This window comes from Musa acuminata, chromosome BXJ2-2 (genome assembly GCF_036884655.1).
Source record: "Musa acuminata AAA Group cultivar baxijiao chromosome BXJ2-2, Cavendish_Baxijiao_AAA, whole genome shotgun sequence".
NCBI lineage: Eukaryota > Viridiplantae > Streptophyta > Magnoliopsida > Zingiberales > Musaceae > Musa > Musa acuminata.
Genome location: NC_088339.1, coordinates 25,812,181 through 25,828,906, shown reverse-complemented (window position 1 = coordinate 25,828,906; position 16,726 = coordinate 25,812,181). Strand labels below are relative to the sequence as shown.

Here is a 16,726-nt window from a genome sequence, read left to right as displayed (position 1 = left end):
GACTTCACGACTCTGAATGCATGATCATAGCGGCGGTTATAAAGAAGATATCACTGTTCCTCTGCATGAACCAAGCGATTAAATTAGGTTGGATCGAATTAGATTGGGTCAGGTTGAATCCCGATTGCGTCTGGATCAGACTCTTGAGTCAACTGGATCTCGCTACGACTCGGGTTGAACTCAACCAGGTTTAAGCCGCAGGCTTATCTCCCTAGGAAGGCGACCGCTTTTGGCCACCCAAACCTCCCATTTCTTGCTGCTGCTTCCCTGCCTTATCCATTCTCTCGCGCGCCTTTCTCATCCCATTCCGCTCGAGGCACAAGCGAGGAGAAACAAGAGGAAAATGGCGGCCACTCTCACCTCCGCGCTCTTCCTCGTCTCCTCCTACTCCACCAACTCCTCTGCCGCCCCCTCCCCGGCACTCAAGTTCCCTTCCCAACCCTTATCCCTCCGCTCCCACCGCCGCGCCGCCTTCCTCCGCCCGCCCGCCGCCGTCTCCCCCAAGGTCGAGGAGGTCGGCAACCTCATATGCAACCTCACCCTCGAGGAAGCCCGCGGCCTCGTCGACCACCTCCAGGACCGCCTCGGCGTCTCGGCCGCCGCCTTCGCCCCCGCCGCGGTGGCCGTCGCCCCGGGAGCCGCCGCCGACGCGGCGGGCAGTGCCCCCGCCGCGGTCGAGGAGAAGACCGAGTTCGACGTGGTCATCGAGGATGTCCCGAGCAACGCCAGGATCGCCACCATCAAGGTGGTCCGGGCGCTGACCAACCTGGCGCTCAAGGAGGCCAAGGACCTGATCGAGGGCCTGCCGAAGAAGTTCAAGGAGGGCGTGTCGAAGGAGGAGGCGGAGGAGGCCAAGAAGCAGCTGGAGGAAGTCGGGGCGAAGATCTCCGTCGTGTGAGCTCGGGTTCGAAAGAGAGGACGCCAAGTATTCGATGGTTGGCTTTGCGCAATTTACGCTTCTCCTCCACTGCTGTGTTCAAAATTTTCGACCTTGCCAATCGATCCTTGGGAACTTTTTTTGTTTTTTTAATGGAATTCAAGTCGTGTCTCGTTAAGCACGTTTAATTGTTCTCCTTAGTGCTGACATGGTGATAATTGCTCAATTTGCTTGTAATTGTCTCTAGTGACTTTTTTTTTTAGTCTTCTAGATTGCATCTCTTGATCTGCATATGTTAGGATAGATATAAATGTTATTATGTGGTTCTATTTAATTGGATAAAATATGTTATAGATATCTTGATTATAGTTATTAATTAATAGAAAAAATTTCATGAGATAATTTTGATAAAAGTGATTTTTTAATTATTTATTTTATATTATCTGTTGTTGCAGTTATTTATAAATAGACACTATCTCTTATATGATAATATAAGAGATCTTTTTTCAATCTCCATTAATTCCTATTGAATTAGTGGACATTGAAAAAGAAAAAAAAAGAAAAAGAAAAAGAAGAGTCTAGTTCATAGATATGGTTGCTTGCTAATTGGATTATAAAATATGTTCTTGAATTAGATAAATATTTTTTAATAGCATCAAAATATACGTAATCTTAATCTTGATTTATTGTTATTTGATTTTAATTATTAGCATTATTTTTTTTTTTGATATAACTATTGAGAAATTCATGGCAATATCACATGTGCAAAAGAAGAAAGAAAATAAAATTTCAGAATTTCTCACAGAAAATAAGGTTTCATCATCATGCACAGCAAAAACCCGTGAAAAAAAAACTGTGCGTATAAAAAAGATTATCTTACCTAGGAAGATAATATATTTCTGAATTCCTATAGATATGTGGGAGAGGATGAATAACATTAACTGTCCTCCTCTCTAGCATGATCCACACGACAAGGGCTACGAAAATGCTCCACACCGTACAATCAAGAAATAGGTGTCCCTTTCTTACTATAATTTATATTATATATATTAATTTTATAGTTGTTAAAATGGGTTAGACTAATAATTTATAAAATTATATTAAACATTTAGTTTTAACCATATAGATATCATTCTTATTGTTTTAGTTCTTAGTCCCAAATTCTTTTATCCTCTCACATAATAATGATGACTCGAGTCTATTTTAATTATGAATATTAGTTTGATTAGTGATTAGAGGATTATGAATATTGGGTTGACACCTCAGCCTCGTTCGATTAGTGTGGTCATTTCATTGCACAAATTGGGAGGCTGAGTCAACCCTTCAAAATCGATCACCTCACAAAAAAAAGGCTGACTTAGGCAATCATTACCTCATGTCTTCTAAGTTCGACGTTGCACGATCATGATCATGTTTATGATCGAATAAAGTTTGTAAACATTTTCAATCTTTAACCACAACCTCAGATGCAATTGCCTCGTGTCTTACTATGAAAGGCCCTTACCGGATCCATTATGTTAGGTGGTGTTGGTATCCGACAGAATCCAACCCAACAACGCTCCCAATTGGGTAAAGGGAAACGGAGACCTTCCAGAAGACGGAATGCCTAATGCTCGCAACATGACGGCAACTCTTCGGGGTGTGGGCGAAGACTACGGTGGCTCATAACGTGTTCCGCTTCCATACTCTCCGATCAACCTCTTTCTTGCGAGAGACACTTCAAGTGACATGCATAGGATACGCATGAATAGCATGACACCAATCCATGTCAAATCCGACTCTATGAAATGACTAGAATGCGCATATCAAATTCCAATCGATTCATCTTGTGGTTATCATTCCCTTCTCCCACTTCTTTTTCTATCCTCTCTCTTGAGCTTTTGGATGGAGTTTTACCTTTCCCATCTTTTGAGCTCCGATAAAAACGTCTTCTATCTTTGTAGAACTTATCATCGCCATAGTAAAAAAGTCGACCACCGTTAAATTAAGGTGCTTAATATAAACTTCAATGTTGTCGTGATTCGATTTAATAGAGGAATCGACTCACTAATTAAAAAATCTAGAATCATATAAATTAATGATTATATACTAATCCAAATCTTTATAAGTTAGCCTCAGTTATGTTAAATTCCAGTTGTCTATAATATAATATATGGAGAAAGAGTTCAAAGCCAAATGGGTTTCATTTTCGAGATCTCATCTGAGGTATTTAGGGACCTGATATTCAAATAACAATCCTCATGAATTATATCGGGGATACATTCAACAAAAATCGCTCTAATATTTAAATTAGTAGGAGATTCAAAAATAAAATACAAGAAAGTTAAAAAAAAAAAAAAAAAAGTCCTTAGGGACTTCTTGTATAGCATGTTAGAGTGATTATTAAGTCAAGATTACGATAAATATTAAGAATAATTATATAAATTGTTTGACTATCAATGAATTATGAGATCATGCGATGAATCATCTAACTAAAATCATAAGGTCATGACTTGTTTCGAGCTTAGGATTTGTCCAAATCCTATCAGCATCATAGTGTCAACTTCGAGAGACTATGATTCGATTGACATAGTGTCAACTTCGAGAGACTATAATTCGATTGACATATCGATCAAATGGACATGATGTCCTATCATAATATCTATTTACTATGCTCTCGTATCAATATAAATTAACGATTACATATTCATCGAATCTATATAAAGTTAAATCAATATAACATAAAATGATCGATTAATTGTAGATATACATCTTAATATGCCATCAACGGGTAGCTTTTCACAACTTCGATTCTTCCACATCTCCAATACTAAGTGAAATCAGACACCATTCGTTACTATCTAATTGAATATAACAATGCTCAAGTCAAATTAGCTCAAATCATTACGCATTCTTCATCCGGATAAGATTCATTCCCAAGGACAATTGCCACCGAGTGTCTCCGGAAGTGGGAATAGTACCCCACGCTCGACGCTGCGGTTCGCCCGCTGCACGACACTCCATGTGATACGTCGGCATCATATCACTCTCTCCATCGTTCTGGTTTCCACTTCATGGGTACGTCCACATGCGTGTTCGGTCGCGATTCCAGTCCCGAACCCAGCACTTCCATCGGATTTGGACCACGACTCACTTCACCACCAAGCATCTACTTTATTCAGGTGCGTCATCGTAACCTCTTTCGTGGAAGTCTTCCGAGTCCAGATTCCCCCCTGTGCTTCGGAGACGACATCAACCTTTGGCAAATAGCGATACCGAACACCGATAGGGCGATCGGTAGAGCTCCACGTTAGAAAGCCAGAGAAAGTTAATCTACGTTCGGCGTAGACTTTGACTCTTGTAATCTTAAACAACCGGCCTAAGAAATCCCCGTTCCTCAATGCTGTAACGAACATAACTTTGACTTACTCTTAACGACACGTTACCCTCTCCTCCACCCCATATACATTGCACCTTCACTCGTTTATCATATGCACTCACATTTATGAATGACAATTCCAAACCAAACTCATCGTGTGTTTGTCCCAGTAATTTCCGAAATTAATTGGGATTGGGAGGGGCATAACATCATTTATTCCCTCCTGTCGTGAAGCACGCCACCACCTTGACACGTCATCATCGTATTATTGCTTTCATCATCAATTGTGCGTGTGAGAGAGATTTGTTAATTGGTTGAGACCCCCATCGACATTTCTCTTATTTTCTTCACATAAAAAGAAAGCACGATTTTTAAGGGATTTATTGATTCCAGGTTTCCCCGAGCGTCCAGAAGATGAGATATCAGCTAGCTAGGGCCCCAACCGTCTCCACCAACCGCAGGTGGAATTCCACCTCCGCATCCCACGACGCCAATGTCGAGAGCTACGACGTCACCTTCTCATAAGTGCCAGTTGTCTTTCTAGAAACAAACCCTCCCTCACGCGTGCCTAATCGTATACCCCTCCCGTTGACGCGTGTGGCTTCTCCCGCACGAAAACCTCCAAGCCAAGCCTCCGCCCGCTTAGCTCAACGCTTACCTCACTAACCACCGCGTCCCCTTTATTAACGCCGCCAACCCCCGTCTCTCCGTCCATCAGCCCCCCCCACCCCGTGAGCTTCTGATCGGATCATCCCATCGGAGAAGAAAAAGAAGTGATCGCAGCCGAGACAATACACGAACCGGAAGCGATGCAAGGAGGAGGAGACGGAGACGTACCGCTCATCACGGCTTCACCCAGCTTCCGCGTGACCTTTGAGGAGGCCTTCTCTGCCGTCCATTGCGAGTCCTCGCAGCAAGAACCGCCGCCTCCGGACGACGGCGGGGGCGATGACTCCGACGTCGACGACGACGACGACGACTTCGAATTCGCCGTCGTTATCAAGGACCCGGAGACGGGAGCCGCCATATACGCCGACGAGATCTTCGCCGACGGCCGGATCCGCCCCATATACCCCGTCTTCAATCGCGCCCTCCTCGACGACGACCGCCTCGGCAGCAGTGACGCGCCCGCGCCAGGGGAGGGGGAGGAGAATACCTCGGCCTTGCGGGGGACACTCCGGCGGCTCTTGATCGAGGAGCGGGCGGAGAATCCCGCCTCGGCCTTGTCCTCCTCGTCCTCGTCCGCGGCGGCGGAGGAGCTCGAGGGCATCCCCCCGGGGACGTACTGCGTATGGGCACCGAGGTCGTCGGCGACGCCGTCGCCGTCTCGGTGCCGGAAGAGCAGATCCACCGGGTCCTCGCTGAGGTGGCGGCTCCGGGACCTGGTGCTCGGGCGGAGCCACAGCGACGGGAAGGAGAAGTTCGTGTTCCTCGCAGCGGAGGAGAAGAAGGGCAAGGAAAGCCCTAGCCGCGGAACCAAGGTCGAGGCAGGAAAGGGCAAAGACGGGGGGGCGACCAAGACAAGAGGGAAGGGGGGTAAGGGCACCGAGGTGGATGTAGTCACCGCCTACAGGATATATTACGGGAAAGGCGGGCAGGCGACGAGGAGTGGCGCCGCCCGGCGGTCGTTCCTCCCGTACAAGAAGGACTTGGTTGGGCTCTTCGCCAATGTGAATGGGATTACTCGTAGCCATCACCCGTTTTAATTTTTTTTTTCCCTACTCTTTTTGGGGCAGTGTATTTTATTTCCCTTCTTCCCTCCCCCTCCCCCCTTCTCTCTCTCTCTCTCTCTCTCTCTCTCTCTCTCTCTCTAGATTAGGTTTTGGTTTTTATTATTTTATTTTTGTTTTATTTTGGTGTGGTTTGGATGCCATGTGGTAATATGATATCTGCATGATTAGATGGTAGATAGCAACTGTGTGCTTTCATGAGCATTCACTCGATTAGATTGATGCTTTGTGCTCCGTGTTTTACGTTTGATACGATTCTTGTGTGTATACAACAGCATAACGTTGACATTGAATTGAGTTATGGGATTGGGTGGGTAGCGTTGACCGAGGTGTGAGTATTCACACTTCCGATGCTTAAAATACTGGTGTTGAGCCTCATGCATGTCCGTAGGAACGTGTAATGCATGTATGATTACTCCTTTTGCATCTAAGATGGGTTTAATGAGCGACAACATGAGGACCTTTCTCATGCTTTTTGGATTCTCGCCTTGCTCATCAGGATCTGTGATGGTTCCTATGACAGCTTCTAATCCTATTTAAAATTAAGATAATATTATATAAAATCGAGATAGATGGTCTTCTGACTTAGACTGATTAGGTCTAATGGACACCTTTGTATTTTCTGTCGGGAGGAACAAGAAATCATGCACGAATATTGGTAATTTTCTTGTTCCTGAATGGGTCATTTCAATTCGTTTCGGTTGATGGTCTACTCTACTCTGGAAAAGGATCCGTCCTAATCTTATTTGTGCATAAAGTGCAAATAATCTTAGTACCTCTTCTTTTTTGTTATGATGATTTTTTGTCAGTTCGTTCCATGTCTTTTCCCCGATCATTCTATTCGATGTATTCATCGTACTATTTCATTAGTTATTGGATAAGACTTGGATTATAATTTGAATGGTGACGTTGGTTTTGTTTCACGATGTACTAATGCTTTGTGTATTATTTTGGGATGCAAAGATCTGTTCTATAGAGAGTGCTAACAAGTTTGTTTTCGACGACCCCTATTTTGCCATTGTAATTTTTTATTACTTTAATATTTTAAAATAATAAAATATAATTTTATTATTTATAATCTTTAATTATCAATCATATTTTTATTCTCATAATCCGTTGTGCATAAGTGAAGGTATTTGGGTTTTGTATATGCCATAATTCTTGAAAAGTAGGACGAATATGGTATTCCAATATCAAGTCATCAACCAACAACCATCGAGCAATTAACATGGAGGACAACACGATATTTGTCCGACATGGGAGAGGACTGGGTTAGCGGTTGGCACGCCCTCGTCCATCCTTACCAATCCCGTACTGCATGGGGTGGTACGGATCGATGTCGTGCCACAGGAGCTTGGACAGGTTGACCCATGCCGTAGGGGACTATACGGGTTATAAAACTCACAGTTCTCTTCCGTCGACTCCGTAGATATAAAAATTAGTCTCCGACACTTAAAAGAAGATCGATCCTAAAAAATCCCCGCCAAATATAGAGTCAATTCCCTATCAATTAACTTAAGCACAAGATGGGTCAGGTCAAGAATTTCTCCCGACATCGATCTATTGTCCAAGGCCCCGATGAAGATCGAATTCACTGTAGCTTCATCTCGAGATAACCTCGAAATCACCCTCGTCAACCCATTCCTCCGTCGAGAAGATTCAGTGAGGCAATGCACCATAATTTTAGTAGCAGAAAGGTACAATAAAACAATCACAGCAACTTCAAGAGTTTCACCGTGTATGGCTATGTTGCCGCCAATAACCATGATTTTTCTACGGGTATAGTGTGACCTTGTTCTGTACCGGGATAGGCCAAATCCTCTGAGCCAAAGAACATATACAGTAGTACATAGTAGTACATTAGATTCTCATCAATACAGATCTGATCGAAGGGCCTTACTTTTAAAGAGAGGAGTTAACATACTCTCTCGGGAAAAGTCTAAGCTAAACAAATTCATTAGGGTTAAGATTCATTTTTTAACTTAAGACCGTTAAGTCGTTATAGTTTACTCATGTCTAAAACTAATTCATATGTTTTTAAAAACATAATATATAAGTTCCTCCCATTAAGTTTGAGTTAACGAACGTTAAAGTTTATTTACGTAACATATTGATTCATAATAAATTATTAATATAATGATAAATATAATTGAAGTTAAAAAAATATTTTAGCCCTTATAGTTTTAATCATTGATCACTTAAGTTCATATAGTTTTACTTATATCTAATATAATCCATATATTTAAAAATATAGCATATAAGTCTCTCCCGTCACATCTGAGTTGATAGACATTAAAGTCTACTTACGTGACATGCTGACTCATAATAAATCATTAATATAATAACATATATAATTTAAGTTTTAAAAAGAATCTATCTTATTAATAAAGAGGAAGTGACGAAGATCATAATGGTAAACGAAGGCAGAGAGATAGCGGAGGTGAGGGAGAACTAGACCACCATATCGTAGACGCGATGGGTGGGGATGCAGGAGAGGACGAAGTGAGAGGCGGCGGAGACGAAAATGCTCAGGAGGAGAAAATGGACTAGGAGACCATTACATGTATAATGTTAGACTAGTCGACACACATCCGCTTAAGGCAAGACCAAAAGTTCCTAAGCTTATCGTAAACATAAGAGAGGCTATATGCGTACGATGCCATACTAAGCAACAACAGCTCAATGCTGCTGATGGTGGTCACTTTCACGACGACGTCTCCTCTCACCGTTGATGATGATCTTAATTCTATAATTTAAAATATGCGTATTATTATATTAATAATTTATTATGAATCAGCATGTCATATAAATAGATTTTAATATCTATTAACTTAAACTTGATAAAGGAGGCTCATATGTTATATTTTTAAAAATATAAGAGTTATTTTAGACATGAGCAAAACCATAAATACTTGTCCATGATAAAAAAATCATAAAGACTAATTTTTTTTTTAAAATTTAAATTACATGTATCATTATATTAATTATTTATTACGAATCAATATGTCACATAAATAAAATTTAACGTTCGTTAAATCAGACTTAATAGAAAAAACTTATATGCTATGTTTTTTAAAATATAAAAATTATTTTAGATACGAATAAATATGATTTAAATGGTCTATGATTAAAATCATAAGGGCTAAAATGATATTAATCTAGCCTTCGGCGTGATTTGCTTAGGAAGTTGCTTTCAGGGATTAGGTCAAAGGGCTTTACAGGTCAACGATCCCAAAACTAAAATTTTCACCCACCACCATGCAAACTGCGTGAATGCCTGCCCCTTCCTTTACGAGCACTGCAATGCTGTCCCCAGACAATACAACCAATACTTCCAACAGCATCCATTTAGTATATTATCGTACACAAAATATAGATTTGCATTAACTTTTTCTACACCGTCAAGAACAGAAAGAGAAGCCACTGCACTACAGCCACCACAAACACAATGTACAAGCAGGCAAATCACAATTCTTCCCATACATTCCCCAAAAGAACACACACACACACAATCCTAACTCAAGCTTGATATTGCGCCGATTTATCAACCTACCTTGACAAAAAAATAGAAGAGGATGGAAGTAATACGGGCATTGGATGATGCTTCTGTTGAAATGGAGGTAGATTAGGATGCATCGATTGTGAATATAGTTTGGAGCTATATGCAGGAGTAGTCCATGGGCACGTGCAGACTCGGACGAGCTGCCATGGCTATGAAGCCACATTGTGCTCTGGCTCGAGTTTGAGGGTCTCAGGTTGGTGGTAGGAGTGGTGGATAGAAGCAGCAACAACAGACATTGACATTATGCCGAGAACTTTGAAGTAGAGCGACCGCATTCCTGCTCCTATATCTTCTTTCAAGAGCTTCATTCCTTGACCCTCATTGCTGTCAGCTGAACAATTAAATCGAAAGTGCAGATTACTTCCATCTTTACTTTCCTCCACCTGGTGATAAGATGAACGAGGAGTGTTACACAGAGACATAGAAGTCTTGAACTGGCAGACAGGAATGCCATGCACCAATTGCACACTTGAGGAATAAGTTCACATGCAATCAAAACAGGAAAGAGGTTGCAGGCTCACATAATCAAAGTTGAAAAGTGGTATAAGATGTCAGATCAAAAGATTGGGTCCTGAGCAGAAGAATCCTATAAACTTGCAACTGCCATGCATGCACAGAAGTAAAGGTAGATGCAACAACCACAAGCAAAAAAAAACACAACAAAGGGAAAATCGATCACAAGGTGTCACATGCCAAGTTCATGAAAGTTGATGAGATCAGATCTATGATATCGATAAATGCTGAATATGCAAGTATTGCAGCCTGTGAACATAAAAGCAACAGGTAATCAATAGCATTTGCTCTGGCATTAACTAAAAGTGTGAGGATTGTTTGATCAAAGTCTTAACAAATTCCCATCTAAGAAAGGCCATTATTTGACATATCAGATTGAGAGAACTTGCTTCTGACAGGTTATTTTTGGAAATGTCTTCGATATTTAACACTGATTAATATAAGAGCACTGAATTCTTTCGATGGTCTGACCCCATAAGAAAAAGATGCACTAGAGAGATTATTATTTGTACACTACAATAAAACACTAGTTATTCTGGATACTTACTGACCAAAATGTTGCATTGACACTTGTCATCCAGTATTTTGTACCATATATATGCTTCAGCCCTTTCTTAAGATATAGTTTGTCATCATACTAATGGTGCTAGGCTGAAATATATAAGATATTTCTGTAGTTACAAATGTTTCAATTTGCATATGTATTTTGTGCAGGTTGAGATCTAGGGGTGATTAAAACATATGGATGAAAAAGTAACCAGGGATTGCTTTGATGAACAAAAAAATTTTCCACAGAATACGAAACATATGATCAAAATATTGAATTTTAAATGTCTCGAGGTACAGGCTATTCTACACTAGTAAACACTGCAGGAATAAGAAATTGAAGCCATGAGGGCAGAGGAAACAAGATGAGGGTGGGAGAGAAAAAAGAAACAGAAGGGAAAAAAAAGGAAGAATGGAGGTGGGATGGGGAGGATTGGCAAGAAGCATAGTGATTCTTAGCATAGTTTGGCACCGAAAACAAGGAACATAGCAAAAACAAATATGTCACCAAGACACAAGGGAACTCACAAGTTGTATACAAAACTAAAATAGATCAACTTAGGTCTTCTGTGAACATCAAATAAGGAACATCTAGACAAGAAATATGGTGGATTGAACTTACTGAGTCTATACTTATGTTTATAATATTACCTCAAATGACAGGTTTGGGGTACCAGAGACCAGCTGTAACACGACACCGTCATCATCTTCGCCTCTCATACTTAGAACCTGCAACAGATCAGCTTAATAACGAAATCTGAACAAATAAACTAGTTCTTAACAGGAAAGGATGTGCAACAAATTTATCTGCCAAATGCTCCAGACAAGGTGAAAAAAGATCAAAACTATGCTTAGCAAGCTGGAGGTTCAAAATTACCTCTTAGAGCTTGAGATTCTTAGAAAGAGCATAAACATGCCGATGATAGTTACTGAGGGGAATTCTTAGGAAGGGATAGTCTTGTTTGGAAGTCTATATGCAGACCCTAAATGACTTAAAATAATCACTTGCTACGATGTGTACTGATGCATCAAGTGGAGTTGGTTGGTCATCTGCAGTCATTTGGGCTTTTGTTTGAAAAGATCATATAATGCCAGTGAATTCTAAGTTGTTAGATTCCCCTAAAAGATTATCCAAGCCTGGACATTGGTGGAGTTAGTACAATGTAGGAATCACATGTCTCTAATGTAACACTTGTCTGGGAAAGCTGAATGGGAACACAAAGTAGTCTGCAAGAAAGCAGGTAGAAGTTGTTGAGATATTGCAGATTTGGCATGATAGTTTGGTACAGATCGGCTGTAATTTGTTACTTATTGAAGTGAAATAAAGAGCCCTGCAGATTCTCTATTATAAAGAACATGACAATTTCAATAATCACAAAGGGAAGGTTGAAATTGTAAATTTAGCTTGATACTTTTAAAGAGACTAGTAACCATGACTAATTATTCCAGAGAGTTGACTCAGCTAATACCTGATATCGAGACAGGAACCACCACATGTTCAATTGGCAATTCTTTATCTTCTATCAAGTCATACAAGTTCTTTATTATACTTTTATCATATAGAAAATGAGAAAAGATAAGGAAAAAAGAATGGGCATTGTCTAATCAATCCTCATGAGCATAATTGTACAGTCTAATTGAAGAAGATAGATAGCATCATCAAATTTGAGCTCTTGTATCATACAGAAGGAAAACAAAAAGGATTGAAGAGATTAGGAAGAATTTTACTGCAGTTAGAAAGGAACTGCAAGCTGCAGTTTGAGTTTTCATACATGGCAGTGGCTTTTTTTCTCTTTACAGGTACCTGTCAATGATTACATGTAGCAACTTGGAATCTTAACAGAAAGTGAATTAGGAACTACAGTATTCTTCAATTAAAATTTCAGAACTATATGATTAAGTGAGTTTCTCCTACTCCTCTTTGTAAACTATAGAAAGGGAATGGCTAGTAAGTCTCCTTTCATACTGCTTCAGCAGAAAACAGACTGAAATTTTACTGTAGTGAACCATAATGAATAGTAGTAGGATGGTAATAAGCTGAAATAAAACCTATAAAGACTTTAATAGACAGAATTAGAAAAATAACACTTATGCTCATTGTTAAAACATAATTGCAAATTAAAAAATAACAATTTGAAGTGCAATTATGTTATTGCAAGAGACATTTAAAGAAAAGAAAAATAAAGGAAGAGAAAATACTTTGAGTGTTACATTGCATTAGTATGTTTTAGATTATCAACTGATATAGTTTTTGTTCAGCAATCTGTAGAAGTAACAACTACATCACCATCCTGTGGTTGAATAGCCAGCATAAATGTTATGAGTTGGATCCCTCCAACTAAAAGTTATATAAGAAAAAAGGCTTCCAAAGAGCAAAATGATAGAAGTGACTAATTTCATGAAGGCAAATGACTAGGTTGTGGTGCAGCAATCCATATAGGATACGTAGTGCAGCAGATATCAATCATTAACAACCTTTGTCATACTCTCCAAATCTCATCTTAGTGCAAGTAGTTGGAATGAGACCAAGGGAGAATGAAATTAGATGAAGATGAAACACAAGTTTTATGTTTCCCATTTACATACTAGCCATTCTGAATTAAAAAGAAAATAAGTTCTCATTCCTATCTAGTTTCACAAGAATAAATATTGAGAAGACAACAACTAGGACTAAAAAAGTCAAATAGCATAATGATGTTGCAAAAGAAAATGACAGAACTATGTCTTTTCACTGAAAATTGGCTATAGGATACTGATCAATTCCTTATAACCACGTAGATTCCTCGTATATGCAAAGTCATAATGCTATAGGAAAAGACAGGCTTAGCAAAGCTCAGCAAGATACTACAAGCTCATCGAAATAGTAAATTTTCATGATTGTCTGCAGATTAGAATGAGTTAAAGGACACTTGGTCATCTTAATAATTGGGCAAATGTTCTTCTGAAGCTTAAGTCCTCTGCTAATCTTTCTCTCCTTTGCCACACATATAATAAATTTGTCCTTGCGGGTAATGTGCTGGCACAATGCATCTCAGACAAGATCAGAGGCATGCTGGCTGCCATAAGTATTATGCCAATATATTGCTGTGTCAGCAAATTCTTGTGATAAATCATGCAGATACCACTGCCGACAAAATCAGTGCCAACCAGCAAAAGCCAGCATGGTTGGAACATGCAATCCTGATGAATAACATGTTGGAAACAATGCACATTGACCCTTTTTATAGTGAATAAATTGTGACCTGGGTGACCAGTCACCCTTTTCTGATACATTGTGATGGATTAAATTTAGATGCCTATACATGCAAGAAAACCCAGAAAAGTTGAATTAAGATTTCATGATATGAGTGCAGAAATCTCAAAAATCAGTTCAGAAAAGCAAGGTTGCATTTACGTATTCTATAGTAACGACAGTTGTCTTGTTACACAAACAATTCTCTTGAATCAACACAAATATCAGCACCAAACTGTTAACAATTCGTGGGCATAAGCATGATCATGCACACCATATGTCTTCAAGGAACATAATATCCATGAGTATTTTAATTCTGCACTACTAATGATTTACTTTTGCATTATTCTGATAAGTTATATTAGATTTTGTAAAACATTCCTCGTGAAAAAATCAGTGGTATATTAATCAACTGATACCATAACAATCTATAAGATATGAGTCACAGCACAATTTTTAAGAACTCAATTTCCCCTATTTTTTCGTGCATGATATGTAGTTCAAGGAAACCATTCACATCTAGGTGCACTTGAGACATTCCCTAGACAAATCAGTATTGGATTTGACTTTCACAGCTTAAAAGATAGTAGATTTTTAATATCCATTTTGGTTTTCCTTTTGAGTCTTAAAACTTGGAGAAGCACATTGTTAGGATCCAATGTTGTTGAGTTCCAAATCATATAACTGGCTATTCTAGATTCAGATACTCAATGAGATGTTATACTTTAAAGTGTAAGGGAGTTGTTTAAAACTCAATCATTTTCAAGCTTGAATGCACGTTTTCATGTTTGATTAAGCAGCAAAATACCAAAATAATAAACCTAACAGTATGTCTACTCTGTCATCTCAGACTTGCATCGCCGACCTTTTTCTCATTTCTTTTACTCTTCTAATCAATTTCTGGATCATCAAAGATGTTGGCAGAGATCTCAAATCAGAACTAGCAAAACCATTTGGAAGTACTGTCTGTTGAGATTCTCCACCTAATATTTTTTTACCCTTCTGTTGATCTTTCTGAAAAGTCTGACCTTTTCAGTACCGTAGTCTCTCAAACAATGATCACAATTTTTTCCCCTTTTCTCATGTTATAACTGCTTTTCAGATGCAGTTTCATCCATATTCTCCTTCTCGATATATCACCTGATCCCTAGACAGCTTACGCTGATTTCCTTCTTTCCAAGACAAAAAATGCATGTTTACCTTATCCTTGTACATACTTCTCGTAGATAGGACTCCTGATCGCTCAAATCAAGCATAAGAATCATATTCCACACTACATTTCTCGCAAGATTACCTGAAGTGCCCTGTAGATGTCATCAAATACCAACAGAAGCCCATCCCCAGTGGCGAGCATCCACGCGTTAAGAGTAGAAGGCAGACAACGAGGTTGCCATTTGGCCGAATCAAAGGCGCAAAACACAGAATCAACCACAAAGTACGGATCCACTCACCGTCGCAGCCCAAGCGTTCATCTTCGTCGTCCCTTCCTCCAACCTCGTGGCGACGCCGCCGTTCGTCTGCTCCACGATCAAGCCAAAACGAACTATCGGGACACAGAATCCCCCTCCGCCGTTGGTGGCGCTACAGGTGAGGGTTCACGAACCAAGCTGAAGTCCACGCGACGCCGCGAGGGGGAAGTGGCGAAGATCTACTCGACGCGGCCGCCGGCTAACTCCGCCGTCGGGGATGGCGGTGAAGTGCGGTTGGCCAATTCGAGCGGCCGGGGCAAAGCGGGCAGGAACGGATCGAGTCCAGTCTCTTGCTAGGTATTAATGGGCCATAATTGGCCCATACCTGTTGAGCCCGATCTATGTACAACAGTGAAGCGAGATTACGGGCCCTTAATTGGCCAATTGTTGTACCTACTAGAAGGCCCAATTAGGAATTTAGCGGAGTGTTAAGGCACAGGTTGAGGCCGCCGAGGGATTATGTCAGCATCATGGTGTGAGATACGAATCATTATTATATGGAATATGCGAATATTAACACAAAGAGGAACGGTTATGTGAGTTTCCAAGGTTTTCTTGGTCAACGACTCATTTGCACTATAGTTCTTGAAGGCATATCAATTACAACCAACGGCACCAAATTGTCATGGCCACTCGCCATTTAGGAGGTCAGAGAGTGGATCGGCCTGTTTGCTCATTCTCTGGTTGGGGCAATCAGTTCAGAGTCCACCGAGAAGTGAATCCATGGAAATCCTAGTGGAGCATCTGGGTCATCTCAGATCCCTGTAACATGCTTGCTTGTTGGCTACTGCATCTGCATCTGCATCTGGTCCAACAAGTGAGGTGAGCAGTCCCGCGGAATCATTCGCGTTTCCTACTCTCTTAGAGGTCTATAGATAATGACAGATATGCCTGTCATATCATTTAGATGTAATTAGAGCAAGCGGAGAGTCAAAGAGGTTCCTCCATGATGACAATCTCTTGTGATTCGATGATGAGACTCTATCAGGCAGCAATGCCATCACCTTTTGCTTCACATCCGTCGTCTGCTCTCATCCGTTCATTGCCAAGCCTCTCTGAAGCTCATGTGTTTTCTTTATGTACTTGCAACTACGACATTTAACAAAGAGCATCTAATATCCTCTTCAATAAAATCCAGAGATGTGAGCCGCAGATGTTGAGATATTAGCAGCAACAGGGAGCACTAGTTGTGCATCTACACAAAGCTCAACTTGAGAATGGCAGTGCTTGTCATGAGTGAGATTTGACAGTAACAGTGTATTGCTGTCCTGTCACTGGAACATCCAGTTTGTTGTCAGACACTAGGATGAATGGAAGAAGATGGAGCACAACAATGGCTGATGGGATCGATCTTTATTCATTGCATGGAGGACTGCCGACAGGGAAGGTCATCGCTTTGGAATGTCCGCGGAAAAAGGTGACGTGAAGCATTTTATACT

General features: G+C 40.5%; 3 protein-coding genes across 3 annotated transcripts; 2 read left to right on the top strand and 1 right to left on the bottom strand.

The window, feature by feature from the left end:
* Positions 1-232: 232 nt before the first annotated feature.
* On the top strand, positions 233-1,139 carry LOC103975984 (large ribosomal subunit protein bL12c-like). Its single transcript, XM_009391144.3, has one exon. The coding sequence runs from the start codon at positions 344-346 to the stop codon at positions 896-898; it is 555 nt and encodes a 184-aa protein (XP_009389419.2). The 5' UTR covers positions 233-343; the 3' UTR covers positions 899-1,139.
* Positions 1,140-4,893: 3,754 nt separating this feature from the next.
* Positions 4,894-6,142, top strand: LOC135605598 (uncharacterized). The gene has a single exon (XM_065095881.1). It carries the CDS (start codon positions 5,045-5,047, stop codon positions 5,939-5,941), a length of 897 nt encoding a protein of 298 aa, XP_064951953.1. The 5' UTR covers positions 4,894-5,044; the 3' UTR covers positions 5,942-6,142.
* A 3,185-nt stretch (positions 6,143-9,327) lies between these two features.
* On the bottom strand, positions 9,328-15,572 carry LOC135605596 (uncharacterized). Its single transcript, XM_065095880.1, has 3 exons — positions 15,270-15,572; positions 11,238-11,315; positions 9,328-9,910 (listed from the first exon to the last, which is right to left on the bottom strand). Exons 1-3 carry the CDS (start codon positions 15,288-15,290, stop codon positions 9,677-9,679), a joined length of 333 nt encoding a protein of 110 aa, XP_064951952.1. The 5' UTR covers positions 15,291-15,572; the 3' UTR covers positions 9,328-9,676.
* Positions 15,573-16,726: the final 1,154 nt, after the last annotated feature.